The sequence below is a fragment of the Drosophila gunungcola genome, unplaced genomic scaffold (genome assembly GCF_025200985.1).
Source record: "Drosophila gunungcola strain Sukarami unplaced genomic scaffold, Dgunungcola_SK_2 000001F, whole genome shotgun sequence".
Classification (NCBI taxonomy): domain Eukaryota; kingdom Metazoa; phylum Arthropoda; class Insecta; order Diptera; family Drosophilidae; genus Drosophila; species Drosophila gunungcola.
This window is the reverse complement of record NW_026453197.1, coordinates 10090998-10109169: the sequence shown is the minus strand read 5'-3', so window position 1 is coordinate 10109169 and position 18172 is coordinate 10090998. Positions and strand designations below refer to the sequence as shown.

The window sequence follows — 18172 nt, the reverse complement described above, 5'->3', positions numbered from 1 at the left end:
CAATGTAAATTTAAATAACATTGCAAAAAAAGAAAGCAGTTTCAGAGTCATACATTTAAATATGTAGCTATTAAATGGAATTGCATTTATTTACATATTTTGTAAAAAATGGAAACTGCTTTACTGGCAGTTCAAAACAGTGAAACCTGTAGTTAGTAGTATTTCTTAAGACTACCTCTTTGAGTTTTAAAACATCTTTTGATGCTATCTTATAGAAATTAAATTTTAACGACAACAACAGAAAGAAATAATAACTATTTAAAAAAAATACTATTCAGACCTTAGCCTCCCCTCCCCCCCAGTGAATTCCAGCTATAACCCTGTGTGAAGCTTTTCCGAAGTAAGCCCGCTACGTGACTCAGCACAGCCACAGCTGATGAGTGTAATTGCTCTCCACAACTCCCATTTCGCTCTCCGCTGATCGGGCTTTGGGGCTGTCCTCTCTTCTGTCCGAGCTTAAATTGGATCTTCACTGAGTAAAAAATAAGCAACCAACTCCGCAGAAAGCTCTGCGACTTCTGCGGTATTTTCAGCGTCGTAGACCGAAACCGAAAGGGTTATCTGGTTAGCTAGTCTTCAAAGCGCGCGCGTCGAGATCGGTTGTGTACTTGTGCGCGTGTGTTACGTGGGTCTTATCCCCACTCCGGGCCTTATTTACCTTTTCGCTGTGCTTTGGAGCTTTCGCTCTCTGGCGCTCTCCCGAGGTGCGAAGGCAGGTTTAAATACCAGTGAATAAAATAAAAACCAAAAAGTTAAAGAGCTGCATAAAAACGCATAAATTGAATTGAGCCAAGCAAGTTTCACTTGCTTTGGTATTACGAGTGACACAAAAAAGAGACTTACATTTGTAACGGGGGAAAAAAACACGGCGCACGTATTGATAATTTCGATTAAAAATTGATGGTTTCCCGATTAGATTACACGGCACATCGACAATTTAACCAGAGACATCGCGAGAATTACCAAAAAAAAAAGAAATAAAATGGCAGAGAGAGAAGTAGAGAGCAGGATAACAAATAACCAAATTTAAAAACCGAGAAACAAAAACAAAATCTTAGCAATGATCGCATAAGCATAAAGCCCGGAATTCCCTAAATACAAAAGACGTCACGCTCCCCCACTCACTCTCTCCCTCTCTTTGTCGCTCTGCCCACTCTCTCTTTCGTCGGTCTTCGATTTTTAAACCTTTCATTAGAGTCTGTTCAAACTGTTCTCCCCCATTTGTTGCTTTTGTTGTCATTATCGATATTATCGCACACACTTTGTGCGCGCGCAAAAAGTTAAAAAGAAAAGAAAAGAAGAATCAGAATCAGAAAGAAAGAGAAGAAAACATTATTTATATATGTATAAATAATAAGTAAACCGGTTTCTGTGTGTGACTGTGTGTTAACATTAACATTAAAAATGTCATTTGTTCAACTATAAATAAATGGCTCAGTTTGCTCGTCTCGCTTTTAACTAATTTACATAACGGCACCATTTTCCAAATAACACAAAACAAAATGAATACAAACCACAAGTGTACTAATTGATTCGCGTTAAATTTCAGGCGTCTTTTATTATTAGCAATTCGAGTCATCAATGCATATAGCCAGTTTCCAGATCACTCCTTGACTTGGGTGAGTCCCCGTAGAGCCTAGCTTTATTTATTGATTGTAAACTTTGATAGTACGATTTTAATAAGTACGGTTGAAAATCCCAATCTTTGAGATCTTCGAGAAGGGTCTCGATATTTGTATTTAAGTAATAATCTTAGGTAATTAAAAGTTTCATCAGAAACAAATCTATGCTAAACCTTATTTTTAAATATTACATGATCAAATATAATTTATGTTTTCTACAATTAATAAGAAGTTTTTATAAATACAATATTGTTTACTTTTACCCCTAGAGGTATCAAATGTTTTAATAAATTAGAGTCTTCGTATTCCGAAATATTTTTGTTAGCAAATAAATATGAAAAACAAATATTTTAAAGGACTGAGATTTTTTAACCATTACTCACACTTTTAAAGAATGATTAAAAAATATATATAAAAAAATAATAACATAGTGACCAGTATTTCTGATATATTTATTATAATTTAAAATTATGAACAAGTTTTAATATTGATTGTAAGTGGCTGTTTGTGTTCTTTAAAAATATTTGTACATTAATAAATGATCATTAAATGGCAATGTGTAATGTATTTTGTCAGATTGATTCACCAATAAAACACGATAGTGTACAAATTTTAAAATTTGTAAAACAGTGCCTTTGAGTCATGTCGGGTTTTTCGTTTTTATCAAACATAACCTTACAAGGTTTAAGCCCGCATAACAACCTTATCAATTTCCAATATTTCTTTTGCTTGTAAAAATTTCCTATCAAAAATGCGTCTCATTATTAATTGTAAATACAACATTAGACTACTTCAAAATAGTTTATTTATTCGCCAAAACATTGGTTACTGGCTACATCTATGTATATATATCTTAAAACTAAACAAAACAAGTTAAAAAATATTCAACTAAAGTTGCTATTAATGCTATTTACAGTGTACATCCAAACATTTGGGTGGCAATTATTCACCTGCGTATTAAATAATCTACGGTGAATGCAAACGATAAACTTAAATAATATAGCCAAAACACCTGTGTACATGGCAGCGCAGTCGCAGTGGCTTTTTCGTCGTCGCTACAAATGAAAGTTTCTTACGAGCACGTGGGCGCTGGAGGGGGGGGCGGTGTCCGAAGGGGTGGTGCTCGGGGAAAAGCTTTTGCCCCTTGCATTTGTTTTTTTTTTTTTTTGTGTACCGTATGTGGCGACTACTCAAATACGCCGGAGAGGTTTTCAATTGTTTCATTCTAAGATCGACTCGATGCGCTTACGGTCGTGCTCGCGTTGAAATATTATTATTTTTATTTTTATTATTTACAATTCAAAATTTACGGTTCGGTATTTTTCTGTCGTGTTTAAATAGTAAATCGTGAAAGCACAATTTTTAAGCAAAAAAGAGCAGTCATTGTATTTTATGAATGTGCCCAAAAAGTTAAAGAAATAAGTCATGTGTTAACTGGCCCTTGGTTTAATTCGCAGGTAATTATGAGTAAAGGCTTTTAGCTAATGCGGAGTAATTTCGAAAACTGCAGCCAAGATAAATGCAAACCGGCTACTGACTCATAATATCGAGAGTGTCGGGCGAAAGAAAAACAAAGCGCTAAATTCGCCATCGTATTTAGCAAATCGTCTGAGGTATACAAAGCTCGAGTGGAAATTTGTGTGCTGACAGAGATCTAAGGCCAAGTCAATAGATGATATTCCGTAGTGGTAGTTTCCCCGTATGCTAAGCCCAGGTCATGATTGATACGATCCGGCGGTGGGTAAGGCCCTCTATGCAAATCATCAATCAATAGGGATTCTGAATTTATAAAAAAAAAAATAATTTAAAACCATTTGAAATGAAAGCGTAACATTATAATTGGAGTGATGGATAAGATATGAGTTTTTGGAAAGTGTCACATGTGCCTGTTAACGTCCAACTCTTTATATAGTATTGCAGCTTATAAAACTATCTTGAAGTACAGGTTTTGTTAATTTAACTAGACATAATTTTTGCCTTGCACACATTTTCGTGTGTTTGTAAGTTTCAGCCTTTCTGTAGGTGCGTTTTTTAAACAATTATTTAAAACCAAATCAAAATAAAGGCAGAACATTAAAATACAAAGAATTTTTGATTTGCATTTGGTTTTCTTTTTTTTATTTAAACAAATTTAAAAATATTATATGCAAGTTTGTAGAAAACTAGATGAATTACAATATAAATAAAAAAATCTTTAGCAAGTATTTAATGATTAATGAAACAGTTAATTTTATTCCTACAATTATTTTTGATAAAGTTGTTTGCCAAGTTGGTACAGGTACAAAAATGTTAATACTCCTAAGAACTTTAAAACTTAAAGACTAGAATTAAGGCTAGAATCGAATGAGAATTAAAATACAATCTTGTGTAGAAGCATAAAACAAATTATTTTTTATTAGTTTAAAAACTATTTGGAACTTGTTCCAGCGATTTGTCAGCATATCAGCTATTTATTTTTATTTGAGCTGTAAATTGCTTGACGCCAACGATCGTTAAAAAACATTTGTCTGTCTAGAGGTTGTGCGGAACCCGTTTTTTTGAGGAATTTTTGGGCTGCTTCTGCTGCTTTGATGTTGATCCTAATCTTAATTTGTGGTGCTGGCGCCAAAAGAACTTTTTTCTGTGTGTCTTCGCTATTGGAAATTGCATAAAATTAGCATATTAAATGATCGTAGCGAAATGTTTTTATTTTGTATTGTTTATTTACATTTTTATTTTTCACTAAAAGAAGTCAAAGTTAAGTCAATTTTATTGCTGCAAAAACTATTTTAATGATCATTGGGTTTTTACGGTAACAATTTATCAAGTGGAATTTTTTAGAGCTGAAAGACGTATGGAAGATATTACCTGCTAGAAGTTATTAGTTTTATAAAAGTTTCTTGAGTTTCCCATATTATTTTCCTAAAAAAAAAGTTCGACAAACTATATTACCATTCATTCAGTTCTATTTTTATATTTCTTATCATACTTTTGGTTATCTTTCAGTATTGTTTTCGGTATTTATACGCCACCACCTGAGCACTATCAGTCTGAATGTTACGGCTTCCAGGTTCCATCTGATGGGCTTAAACGGTAGCAAATTTGGTTGCCTGCGAATGGTTATAATCTCACTTTAACTCTGGATGATTTAATAGTGCCTGAAAAATCGGAGAGTTTTTTGTTTTACCCCTAGATGACATATTCAATTGGTTAATCGACTGCAATTGTGGGAAATTCCTGTGTTTTGATATCCTCAAATATTGTTATTGTATCTTCAAGGGTAACTGACCTATTCCCGTTCTGTTTTCTACATTCTCAATGAGAAAGTCACGTAGTTAGTGAATGATTTTGACCAACAGTGGGTGGCACACGAGCGAATTCCTGAAATATTTCGATCTATATACCTATTTGCGTTGTGACTCATGTGTGTTTCGTGGAAATTCGCGGGCCAGTCAAAATTGAGATATTTTGTTATTAAAAATCTGTTGGTACAAATATAATGCATCCATTCATTTTGGCAAAGGTATACACCCTATATATCCTCTACCCAGCATAGACCGTATAATTGGGTTCTAGCAACTCATTAGAGAGCTTTCTGATCTGGCGCCAAATACTCGAGAAGGATTGAACGGTGACAAGTGGCAAGTTTTTTCGCCGTGGATTTTGAAACGGAAATGCCAATATAACCTAAAGCCTAAAGCCATATGCCTACTATATATACTCGATGCATACAAATGTACTTGAATAATGTGTTTATATTCACTGCAAAAACAAACAATCCTCTGTTGATGCAATTTATGGTAATTTTAAGATACCTTTGCATCTTTTGCTTAGATTAGGCATATTTTGTGGGACTTGCGTTTTTTCCCTTCTATAAAAGGTGACTCAGACTAACAGGGTTCAATAAATAGAATAGTGTTAAGTGCGATATATACATAAATATGTTTTGGTTGAATATTTTGAATCGATTTTTGTGCATTTGGTCATTAGTTGATGCTTTTTATGATCTAGCATTGGTTTTTAATGCTTTCTTTGCATATTATCCGTAGTTCGTATATTTTGTGTGATGAAAAGTTTTAAAATTGTTTTTATATTATATAATTTGAAGGTGCTTAATTGTGATCTAATACATTGTGAATTTATTTTTACATTTTACATTGTAACACAAAATAATACTTTTTATTCACATATTAGTCAATTTGTCATAAATCAATAAAACACGTGTACGATCTCAATCAATTCAAATTGTTTATGCAATTGCCAGTAAAAGTTTATTGACATAGGTAATTAAGTTTTAATTTCAATTCTCTTAGTACATACATATATGCTACGAATGAGGGAAACGAACAAATTTCTTGATATTTTCCTGAAAAATTGGGACAAATGCCACGGCGAAAGAGAAAATTCCTTGAAAGCAAAAGCAATAAATACATGACATGATAAAAATATACGTACATACATACGTGTGTACATTGTACCTATAAGACAAAATTTTAAAGAAAATACATTTTTAAAATATTAAGAAAAATACAAATAGCAGAAAGCTCGACGACAAAACTTTTGCTGGGCAGGCGTGCATAAAGAATTCTGTGTTTTTTCTGAAAAACATTTTGCTCGGTTCAGTGTTCAGACATTAGGCGAGTACTCAAGACGTTTGCCTAGTGTGTATTTGTCGGTTCCGTCAACAAGAGAAAAATTTCTCTCGATAATACCTATAGATACGAAATATATAGACAGTTCAAGACCAAAGCGACGAACTACAGAAAAGTTGGTACGGTGTGCGCTTAATAAAGAACCAAATTCAAATACTTCTCTTGTCAATATTATAATTGATTCAATAATAGAACCTATTAAATATCCGAATAAATCCAACTTTATCTGTGTGGTGAACCATTTTCCATCAAAGTTTGGCCGTGATAAGTGAAAGGTGATTTATCGTTCAATTCTCTATCAATATAAATACGTGTGGGTAATATATATATGTAGTCACTAAAATGCATTTGTATTACATATGTTGGCATTTGTCCAACTAGCTTTTCATATTTGCCAAATTTAAATTATTTCATGACGTAATTCTTTCCCAATTTTCTGTGCATCACGGAGAATTTGATTTAGGGTTTTAGAGTCTCAACAATTGTTTATCAAACCACAAACGTAAATTTCTTTTAAATTTGTATTGCAGAATGACAGCACGTGGGAATCACTTTTGATTTGTTATATTTTTTGAGCAGCTTCAAAGGTTATTGTACTGTTCTGTCCTTTCATTTGTGTTTTCTTTAATTAAATTATGAATGTTGTCCCATTGGACATGATTTATAATCGAAATATTTCTAGTTGACGCACAAAAAGACTTTGGCAGCTGCGAAAACTTTGATCGGGAAATCGAGTTACTCAAGAAATAAAAACATATGGGTTTTGTCTATTTGTTTCGATAAGTTATAGCAAATGTTTAAAACAATCCGATAAACATTTCTTTGAAACAAAGTAAATTAGTATTTATTGAAAGCTTAGTTACAAAAATTTGTGCAAATACTAAAAGATATATTCATACAAGCTAATTAGTTCAGTCGCTATAAAGTTCTGATATATTATAACAGATCCGCTGTTTTCAGTCATACTTTCCTTTTGTTTGAATAAATAAATCTATAAGTTCATTTTAAAGAACAAGCAGCCGATGAGTATATAAATTAAGCCGTATCGCACGATTCTAAGAAAAGCTCATAATTATAAAGAAAATCTGACTATATCAAATAAAACTGAATTCCTTATAAAAAAATGATATTATATATTTTTGGAATTTGTTATTGGTTTTGTAAAATAAAACATGCTGTAGTTTTAAAGTAATTTTGCTAAAAAAATCTACTCAACTCTAAGAAAGTAATTGATCGACATTTAACAGCTCTATTATAAAGGTATTTTTTGTTGTTTTCTTCCCTTATGGATTTTATATATCTTACAAAAATAAAATTGGCACACGTTTTCTAGCTTCCGCTTGTTACCCCCACCACCGATCAGATTGGTTGAGATCAGACCAATGCATGGGCATTAGTTTTGTCAGCCATTGACGTATTTTACCCACGGCAGACCGATGTCTAGACACGATCATAGAATAAACTCTGAGGTCATACAGCTACTTAGTCTTCGTCTATATCTTCTACCTTGATACGTATTTGAATGATCAGCAAACGAAACGTTGACAATGCGCGCCATCATTGATAAAAATGTTTTGTTTGGATTGCTCCAAACTCGCCAAAACAAAAAAAAATTATAAGCTCTCCCATCTCCGGGGAGGCCAGTCTGCGAGGCGATTTATATATACGGCCACCTATATACTACCCGATATATGGGAGGCAGAGTTTTTGTCGCTTTGTGGCCGCGTTACGCAAATTTTTATTTTTAAACAAGGCGTCCGGAGCTTTAGCCGGACTATACCGGACCAGACCGGGGCCGGACCCGGCAAAAAAAAAAAGGAAAACAAAAGCATCGCCCAAGTTGCAGCTGTATTAGATCCCGGTGAAAATTATGAAAATATACATTACGCCCAATGACCCCTAAATAGTGCAATTAATGATGCTGTCCAATGTATACAAAAATGACCACCCACACAGAAAAGAAGAGCGGCTAAATGGATTGTGATCGGTCTGTAGGAGAGTTTTTGAGGTCTTCAGTTTTCTGCCAGACGCTCCACGGTTCACGTCGTCATAGCCAGTGGTCAGGAGAATCTTACTCACCCATTTAGCCGATTACTTTGGCAGCTAACAATTCGAGCAACTACACGAGTCTGAGGTTTTATTTTGATCAGCACCGTCATCGTCTGGCTTTGTCTGGGGGCCTTCGATTTGCTTGCCAAGGAATTGTTTTTCGTTTGCTATTGGCCATAACTTTAAATCAAAAAAGGTGCAGAAAATGTAAGAAAAAAGAGTCTATTTCAGTGCATTATCTCAATACGAAAGCATATGTATGCACTCGCTCAATCAGTTTCGACATTTTGTTCTTATTAGCCAATTATAAATACGGGAATCAAAATGTTGAAATATATATTCAGACTGTGTAAATATTAAACAAAAGTCAATTATTTATTTAATTCTTCATTAATTATTTATTTGGTTTTTCAAAAAATCTTAATTATATAAGTTTTTAGTTATATTTTTGTTAAAATTAGGCTTATATAATGGTTTACGGGTTATAATTTAAGTCTTTAATTAAAAAAAAAAATTGTTTTTATCGGGATCGAAATCTTTGTTTCTTACATTTAAAATTCTTATTTTTAAAATACAATCTTATGTTTTTTTCCCAAAATTTGCAGTTAATATCTTGGCCACGCAATGTTTCCCAACCAGAACAACGTAGCCGCTTCTGGGCCGGGCCCAGCGGCTGATGGCCAACAGAGCCTCAATTACAACGGACTGCCAGCCCAGCAGCAGCAGCAACAACAGCAACAGCAGCAGCAGCAGCAGCAGCAATTGTCACAGTCCACGAAAAATGTGAGAAAGAAACCGTATGTGAAGATCACCGAACAGCCGGCCGGAAAGGCCCTGCGATTCCGCTACGAATGCGAGGGTCGCTCGGCAGGTTCCATTCCCGGCGTTAACTCCACGCAGGAGAACAAGACCTATCCGACTATCGAGATTGTGGGCTACAAGGGACGCGCCGTGGTTGTCGTCTCCTGTGTCACCAAGGATACGCCATACCGGTGAGTTTATTTTCGTTGTAAAAAAGGTTCTTTATCATTAAAATAAATTTTTTTCTTTTAAATTAATACAAAAACAAAATGAAAAATCTAGCAACTATTTTCTTTTACTCAAAATTTCTTTGTTTTTATTTATACATTGTTTCTTAAAATATCATTTAATGGAATACTGTTGATTCGTTACTTTTCATTCCCTAATTTTTTGTCTCAAAACTAGTTATATTTAATAATATTTTTAAGACATTCATTTTCAATTTCAACGGCCTTGTACTAAAGAAAATGTATTTCCCATTCATTTCAGTCCTCATCCTCACAATCTGGTGGGCAAGGAGGGCTGCAAGAAGGGCGTCTGCACACTGGAGATCAATAGTGAGACAATGCGGGCCGTGTTTAGTAATTTGGGAATTCAGTGTGTCAAGAAAAAGGATATTGAGTTGGCGCTCAAGGCGCGCGAAGAGATCCGCGTGGATCCGTTCAAGAGTAGGTGAAATTACAAGCTATTTAATCAATTGAAAATAACAAAAGTTTTTTTTCTACCACCAGCTGGCTTCTCGCATCGTTTCCAACCCTCGAGCATTGACTTGAACTCGGTGCGTCTGTGCTTTCAAGTATTCATGGAGAGTGAGCAGAAGGGCCGTTTCACATCGCCCCTGCCACCGGTGGTGTCCGAGCCAATTTTCGACAAGAAGGCCATGTCCGACCTGGTCATCTGCCGGCTGTGCAGCTGCTCGGCCACTGTCCTCGGGAATACGCAGATCATTCTGCTCTGCGAGAAGGTGGCCAAGGAGGACATCTCCGTGCGATTCTTTGAGGAGAAGAACGGCCAGACCGTTTGGGAGGCATTCGGTGACTTTCAGCACACCGATGTGCACAAGCAGACTGCCATTACGTTTAAGACGCCGCGCTATCACACTCTGGACATCACAGAGCCCGCCAAGGTGAGGAATTGTTTAGCCCTCACAGGTGCGGAACCAAAACTAAGTCTTGCCATTGCCATTTCATCCAGGTCTTCATCCAACTGCGTCGTCCATCCGATGGAGTCACCAGCGAGGCCCTGCCCTTCGAATACGTGCCATTGGATTCAGGTAAACATACGTTCTGGAACCTTCATCGGCACCTCAAACGGAAGCCGGACGAAGATCTCTTTCAGCAGATCCTCAGGTTGGACGTCAAGCGGGAAACGCAGGCGCCCACGATTGAGGTCATCGATTTGGATACACCGAAAATAGGGGTGCAACACGAGCTACCTTTGAATGTGGACTTTAATCAAGAGGAGTCTCAGCAAGAGGAACCAGTTTTTGAACAAGAGCAATCTTTACAGCAAGAGCAATATTTAGAGCATGAGGAATCCGTGCAACAGCAGGAGCAATCTTTTCAACTGGATGAACCTATGCAGCAGGAGCAATCCCCGCCAGTACAGCAATCTTTAGATCAGACCTCAGATCAATTGACCGATCACACCTCGGATCATATTCCCGAGGACATGGAGGCGGCGGATGCCCAGGCAGACGCGGATGCCCACCGTCTGCGATCCGAGCAGGAAAAGGAGATCGACACCATCATCGATGAGAAGGTGCGGGAGCTGGAGCAATTGGAGCTGGGCCACCACCTGGAGCCACGGCCCTTGACGGCCAACGATAAGATCACCGAGTGGATGAAGTCCAGTGAGATCGAACAGCAAGCTCATGAGCCAAGTAACACTGCTGAGGTAGATGTTCTGGACTCGGCCCTTGAAATTTCCCGGGCAGATAAGACGCTCGACGAACTGCTGGAGACAGTGGCCGAGCTGGATGAGATTTACACGGATTTCAAAGTGCAGCGTGATACGTACAATAATACGATTCAAAATGAGTTGGCCGCAATTGGGGGAAGAGCACCGTTGCAGGTGGAGGACAGCTTCGATGATGCTGCCACCTACACCAGCCTGCAGATTGCCTTCAAGAATCCCGTTGTCATACCCATGGACGATATAATGCCACCAACGCCGCCCATGTCGCAATGCGCTCCCGAAGATGCCCATCAGCACTATGATCCCGTGGAGGTGAACTCACAGGCCAAAAAGCCAGAGACTATATTCCGGCCAGCTCCTCCCGTGCCGCCTGCAATTTTGACGGTTCCATTTCCCCCCGAGGAGGAGAAACTGCCGCCCTTGCCGCCGAAGAGGATTCGCAAGCAGGACAGCAATGCCGAGAATCGTTCCATCGAGGCCAATACGGTACAGGCCAGGCCAGCCACAGTTGAGTCTCCGCTCAACAAGCGACTTCCCCCAGCTCCCAGTCCCAAGAATCCGAATTTCAATACCCTGCCGCGGCAGAAGAAACCGGGATTCTTTTCGAAACTCTTCTCGCGACGCAAGAGCAAACCGGATTTGGCCCAGGGTCAGGAGAACAGCTCCCTGCTGGCAGATTCCAAGGCGAATAGTCGGGAGCCCAGCATCGGTCACTTTAACATGCAGGATCCGATGCGGGCCTCTCTGCGCTCCTCCAAGTCGGCAGCCCCGTTCATCTCCAGTCCACCACCACCACAGATGGCCAAGTCCAGTCCGGTGAAGGCCAAGAAGCCGGGCTCCAGGTTGGGCAAACCAGTGGGCCGGAGTGTGAGCAGTGTTTCCGGAAAGAGACCCGCCTACCTCAATGCCGATGTGGTGCACATACCCCTGAAGGGTGACAGTGCCAACAGTTTGCCGCAGCAGAATCGGAACGAGGGCTACTCGCAGTCCAGCACGATTTCGGTGGGCGCTGGACTGGACAGACGCACTGCGTCCGCTTTGCAGCTGGCTGAAATACCAATTAGCGAGGGCGGAATGGAACTGGTGGCCATTGCCGATCGCCAGAGTCTGCACAATTTGGTCAGCTCCATTGAGGGGCACTTCAACGTCCAGCTAGATCCCAATTTGGATTTAACCGAGGCCGAGCACTTTGCCCTGTACACGAGTATTCCGCCACTTGCGGCGGCCAGTGAATTTGATGAGACCTCCGCCTATTATGCTCCCGTGGATGCGGGCGAGATCCTGACACCCGATGAGGTGGCCCGACGCTTGGCGGCAGCAAATGGGCTCTAAATTTTTGGTTAAAACAACATTGTTAATAGGCAAAACGAACCGAGGGCAATCCTCCTCCAACGAAACGTAAAAAACGAAGCAGATTGGCTGCTAGCCAGAGGGAAATGGAAAATGTGTTTCCATAAACTCTGATGCCACAAATTGTCCAATTGTGTGAGGGCATCTGAAGCGAATCCTCTTCAGAGCCGTCAAGAATTTGTATTTGTTTTTATATTTGATAATTGTGCTAAAAGTATCCCCGAATATTTTTGTAAGCGATACTAGACAAAAGAGCCCACGGAAGGGCTCGAACCAGATTTGTTATTGTCCAGGTGGCCCATTTAAGGGGCCCTACCTATCTTATTGTATTTAAGCGAAATCACTCAATTTTCAGAGTAGAGTACGATTTTCCTGCAAACGGAATCGAATATTGTTTAAATTGAAACCCGAAAAAAAAAAACCGATTAAATGTACAACACGTGTGTGTGTGATTTTTGTCTTATAGATCCAGCGCACTTGAGGCGGAAACGTCAGAAGACTGGCGGTGATCCAATGCACCTGCTGCTCCAGCAGCAGCAGAAACAGAAATTGCAGAACGACCACCAGGATGGCAGTAAGTTGACTGTTGACATTTCCTATTTAAACTGGTGTCGGTCTCCTCTATCTCCTATATTGTGTCTCTCGTCGGCTTTGAGTCGACTTTTTCCCTTGTGTGTTTGGAAACACTTGGGTACTTTGTTTTGAGATGCCAGCCATCTAACTGAATCCTACCAAATCAAATATCTTCGTATTTGATGTTTTTGCGGTATACCAAAGACTTAAATTAACAAATCATCACCTCCGATGATGTATTAATCGAATAGACTCTCCTAGCAACTATTAGAAAGCACTCACTCAAGGCACACACTAACACCCACACTTACCCAAATACACAAAGAGAAAAGCTATAGGGGAAGAAGTCCCTATTATATTTATATATATTGATTTACATCTATAGTCGAAATTATAGTCAAAAATAAGAGATTGATTTGAAATCAACATGAAACATTTTTGTCGCTTTTCTACTCGTTTACATGCGAAGAATATTTGATATTTTTATATAATGAAAAATTTAAAGTTTGGTAAACATATTTTGTATAAAATATTGTAGCTTAATAAAAGAAAAACAAAAAAAGTTGAAATGAAAAGAAAAATAAAAATTATTGCAAAGGTTTTTTATTCAAAAGGAAATTTCTGTAGGTTGAAGTAAGTTGTTCTGTAGGGTATCAACAGCAAAGAAGCTTTTAAATATTTCTGAGTAAGTTTTAATCAGGACTTAACAAATTTTAGCTGCATTTATTAAGTTTTTGGTTTCGTTTCCTTTCTTTTTCTGTTTTGTTGCATGAGATGCTTAATAGTTTGTTGTACATTACAGCAAATATATATCCTTTTTTAAAAAGTTTAGTTTAAAAGTTAATTATAATTTACCAAAAGGTGTAAGCATTGATCTAAGTGTTTATTTCTGTAATAATATTTTGAAAATCCTTTAAAACGTTTTTAGTTTTCCCAAACTTTTTATTAGCGAATATGTCTTTTAAGCCTTAAATGTTAAGCTTTTATTATTTGCTGCATTTCTCGTCTGTTATTTTACTTTATTAATATTTAACACGTTTTAACATCAACATTATATAGCTAACTAACTTTTGTTGTTGAAATAATTATTTAATTTAAGTTTTTTATTAGTTCTAATTTTCGTATACAATATTATTGTTATGTTTTTCTGTTTTAGGACAAACTAACATGAATTGCTGGAATGTACAGAACATACCGCCTATCAAAACTGAACCAAGAGGTGAGTGCTTAAGCTATGAAATTGTAGCATCCTTAGGAAATATAATAAAGAGGAATTTCATCATCCTGTAGATACCTCACCACAGCCCTTTGGCCTTTCTTACCGAGCACCCCCTGAGCTCACCCCCTCGCCGCAGCCGTTGTCGCCGTCGAGCAACTACAACCACAACAGTACTCCCTCGCCCTACAACAACGGCCAGCAGCAACTGATGTCGCCCAACCACCCACAGCAACAGCAGCAGCAACAGCAACAGCAATATGGGGCAACAGACCTGGGCAGCAACTACAATCCGTTCGCCCAGCAGGTCCTTGCACAGCAGCAACATCAGCAACACCAGCAGCAACAGCAACACCAGCAACTGCAGCAACATCAACAGCAACAGGCTTTGCAATTTCATACCAATCCATTCGGTAATGCCGCCGGCAATAACTGGGAAAGCAAATTCTCAGCGACAGCTGTAGCCGCAGGACCAACAACTGCGACAGGAGCAACACCTGCCAACGACAACATTGGCAACAGCAATCTCAACAATCCCTTCACCATGCAAAACCTGCTGACATCGGGTGGAGGTCCTGGCAACGGCAGCAATCTGCAGTGGAACCTAACTGCAAATCATCTGGTGGGTTTGCAAAGAGTATTCTTAAAATTCTATCTTTAAAACTTCTCTTAACTATATATATATATATTTTTTTTTTCATTACAGCAAAATCAGCTGGCGCTGCAACAGCAGCAGCAACTACAGCAACACCAGCAACATGCCCCGCCCATGCATCAATACAACAACAATGCGCCCAGCAACAACAATCCCAACAACGGCACAATACATAATGATAATAACGCCGGCAATCAAGCAGATAATGGTCCAACGATCAGCAATCTGCTTAGTTTCGATAGCGAGCAATTGGTGCGCATAAACTCAGAGGATCAGCAAATACTGCGCCTCAACTCGGAAGATCTGCAGATATCAAACCTATCTATATCAACGTAATACCTAACTGAATCGAACCCATTACAAATAGAGCAAGCAAACAGCGGAGGCAGTATAATGATGATGATGATGATGTAGAATTAAGCCTTATCGACCTGGTCGTCGTAATACCTAGTCTTAAGGCAAAATGTAATATGTGTGTTTTGTAGGAACTAAGGTTTTTTATATATGAATAAATAATCGTTTTAGCAGTAAACAGTTGAGTAGATTTTTTGGTTTTGAAACACCCACAACATAAATCTGTTAGCTACGTGAAAAATAATTGGGCTACATTAAGACTTATTGTCTATCAATAACTAGCTAAATGTTAAGTGTACTTCGCTGGATTATGATTTAGTAACTTCGAACATTTGAAAGCCACGAACCGCACCTATAAACACTTCTCACTCAAGGTGCGGATCTTCAAGTTACCAATTAATCAATTTACGGTGCGATGTGAAGACATAATTTTATTCTTGCCTTTTTAAATTAAGCCAATAATATTCCCAGGTAAATATCGCCTTTCCAGTTAATCACAACATAACTATATATGGCTACAAGATGGTAGTTTGCTTTCCAGCATGACATTATTAAATTCTGGCCCTTTCCTGAGGGCGAATATGTATTCAATAGCAATTGGATAACTCAACGGCATAAAGTATTTGTAGGAATAAAGTATTTGTTAATTTCCAAAAATTTGCTATTCTTGGCTTGTACATTTTATACAACACTCTCAACAAAGATTTAAGTAACAATATTAACCATAAGGAAACATATTGAAAACCGAAACAACCGGAACTCTAAACAAATGAACAAACCATAAACTTGAAGTAAATATTAGATGGAACTATTTTGTTCCAGGTCTTTATCGACCTCTTCCATGACTTTTGCGTAGTCAGCAATCTCAGGCTCATTTTGTGAGCCCCGTGAGAAGAGACCCTTCAGTCGGTTGACCGCCCCTGGAATTGAAGGTGTCGGTGGCGGAGTACCGGGTAGCATATAGTGGGCCACAAAGTGCAGCATGCGATAGGTGGCCTGCTGGTAGGCCTGACTCTGGGCAAAGCACTGCCGGATCCTCTGACCCAGGGTGGCGGCCAAACAATTCTGGAGGGTGACCAATTGTTCCTCCTTTTCCTCAATGGAACGCTCCAGCTTTAAAGTTTGTTCGAGAAGATTGCTAAATTAAAGGTAATGATGTAGTAAAATGATAATCCATAAGGGATTCGGGTTTTCCCACCTGTACTGCTCATCGGATCCCCGCTTCAGTTCCTCCAGCTTGGTCATGTTCTCACGTAGCTGATCGATGAAGTCCCGCTTGAGAGCCAGGTCGATTTGGAGTAGATCCAGCTGGCGGACCAGCTCATCCTGAGCAGACTTACTCTCCTGGTAGTCGCGTTGCAGTTGGGTCAACTGCACCAGCTGCTCCCGCTGCTGGCTACTTACCTTAAAAAGTTCGCTCTTGAGGGACTGCTGCATCTCCACTAGGTTCCCAATGTCCCGATCCTTGCTTGCCACCTCCTCGGCCAGTTTCTCCTTCTCTGTCCTGGTCTGCATCAGAATTAGGCTCAGCTCCTCGTAGGAGAGCTTCGTCTGAGCATTTTCGCGATAGAATTGCCTAAGCTGATCATTAAGGGTATCGTTGCGACGCTTCTCTACGGAAAAAAGCGAAATGTAGACATGCAACTGGCTGCGATTCTTGACGGCCTTTGGGGATAATAGTCATTGAATAATGAAAAAATCGAAAAATGTAATATTAATGATTCTTACACTCTTCTTGTAGTCCTCAACCTGGTCGGTGAGGTGACGAACCTCCTCCCGCCTCCGGCGCCAAGCATGCAGCATTATGGTGTTAAAGATTCTTAAGCTGGCCACCCGGGCATCCTGTTCTGGGCCCACCACAAAGCTCATTTGTCCCTCAATAAGCGTGCCGTCCTGTAGCACCATCTTAGCCATGTTGCCCTGCAATCCTGTGTCGCCAGCACTGTCCATCGGTTTCTCCTGTACAGGTTTTGTGGACGAGGCAACATGGGCAACCAGCTGATAATTGCCTGTGCGTCGAGCCTCTTAAAGTCCATTTGGGAGCATGACTTGCGAACGCGAAAGTTAATCAAGGATGCTGTCTGCTGTCGCTTGAGGGTTAAGTATGGGGTCAGGGACGTGGGCTCCCGGAGCAGACTGGCCTTGGGCATAACCGTGAAGTTGGGCTTCTCCGAACTGGACACACTGGTGGTCAACGAATTGTCCGAGGAGGACGGTGTCAATAGCACCGCCTTAGGTATTTTGTTCAGCGGTTTCTGGCTGTCATTCTTGTCTACAAAGCTAATGGGAAATTGTACACAACAAATTGTCTCAAAATACGTAGAAAACAACAGTATGTCTTCGCATCTAAGGATTCCCGATCCTTGAACTCACGCATTCTCCTTCTTCATGTTCCGCTGCCCCAATATACGACGTTTCATCGCCTGGCCAGAAATAAGTGTTTTAGAGTAAAGCGCTCTGGGCGATCCTTTTTGTGGAACTGCTGTTAAGCCAGTCTTGTTTCCCTGACGAATGCGTGGACTTTTGGGCCACATTCTGAACAAAATTAAGATTTAAACACAAAAGAAAACAAATAAGCCAATGATAACTTTTGTATTTTGCTCAAAACGTAACAGAAATCAATAAGAGAACTGATTCTGGTGATAGATGCAAGAAAGAAACTAATGAAGTCAAGGAACAAGCCTACTTACTCGTTTGTAAAATGTTCCCTATTTACTTTTATTAAAAATAGTATAAGGCAACTTATTAAAAATATAAAAAAAAACGTTGCATCGGCCGGGAATCGAACCCGGGCCGCCCGCGTGGCAGGCGAGCATTCTACCACTGAACCACCGATGCTTGGTACAATTGTGTCCAAAAGTAAATATATGCTTCGGTGACTGAACTACTACAGTATTCACCACCACCATCGTTTTGATAATATTTATATGTAAATACTATTCAATTTATTTATCATACTTATTTTGTTTATTGTCTATGACTTTTTAGTCCATAGGCTATCATT

At 39.1% G+C, this 18172-nt stretch overlaps 2 protein-coding genes and 1 non-coding gene across 10 annotated transcripts; 1 reads left to right on the top strand and 2 right to left on the bottom strand.

Moving 5' to 3' along the window:
- The first annotated feature begins 556 nt into the window (after positions 1-556).
- Positions 557-15310, top strand: LOC128262358 (embryonic polarity protein dorsal). 8 transcript variants are annotated; one of them, XM_052996557.1, is made up of 10 exons: positions 559-704; positions 1550-1619; positions 8908-9294; positions 9593-9771; positions 9835-10229; positions 10298-10376; positions 12837-12944; positions 14100-14162; positions 14213-14781; positions 14866-15310. In XM_052996557.1, the coding sequence occupies exons 3-10, from the start codon at positions 8927-8929 to the stop codon at positions 15148-15150; spliced, it is 2046 nt and encodes a 681-aa protein (XP_052852517.1). In that variant the 5' UTR covers positions 559-704; positions 1550-1619; positions 8908-8926; the 3' UTR covers positions 15151-15310. The 8 variants fall into 8 exon arrangements, 7 of the variants coding, with proteins under 7 accessions (XP_052852512.1, XP_052852515.1, XP_052852517.1 ...); XM_052996558.1 differs by having other exon boundaries at positions 560-704; positions 14234-14781; positions 14866-15309; XR_008268340.1 differs by lacking the exons at positions 14213-14781; positions 14866-15310 and having other exon boundaries at positions 557-704; positions 10298-12944; positions 14100-14140.
- A 512-nt stretch (positions 15311-15822) lies between these two features.
- Positions 15823-17831, bottom strand: LOC128261304 (uncharacterized). Its single transcript, XM_052994926.1, is given in 5 exon segments — positions 15823-16306; positions 16367-16833; positions 16897-17195; positions 17198-17448; positions 17542-17831. Coding segments are annotated over 5 exon segments (1518 nt in total). The 5' UTR covers positions 17703-17831; the 3' UTR covers positions 15823-15966.
- Positions 17832-17935: 104 nt separating this feature from the next.
- On the bottom strand, positions 17936-18006 carry Trnag-gcc (transfer RNA glycine (anticodon GCC)). Its single transcript has one exon. It is a non-coding gene; the product is annotated as a tRNA-Gly (tRNA).
- Between the last annotated feature and the right edge of the window lie 166 nt (positions 18007-18172).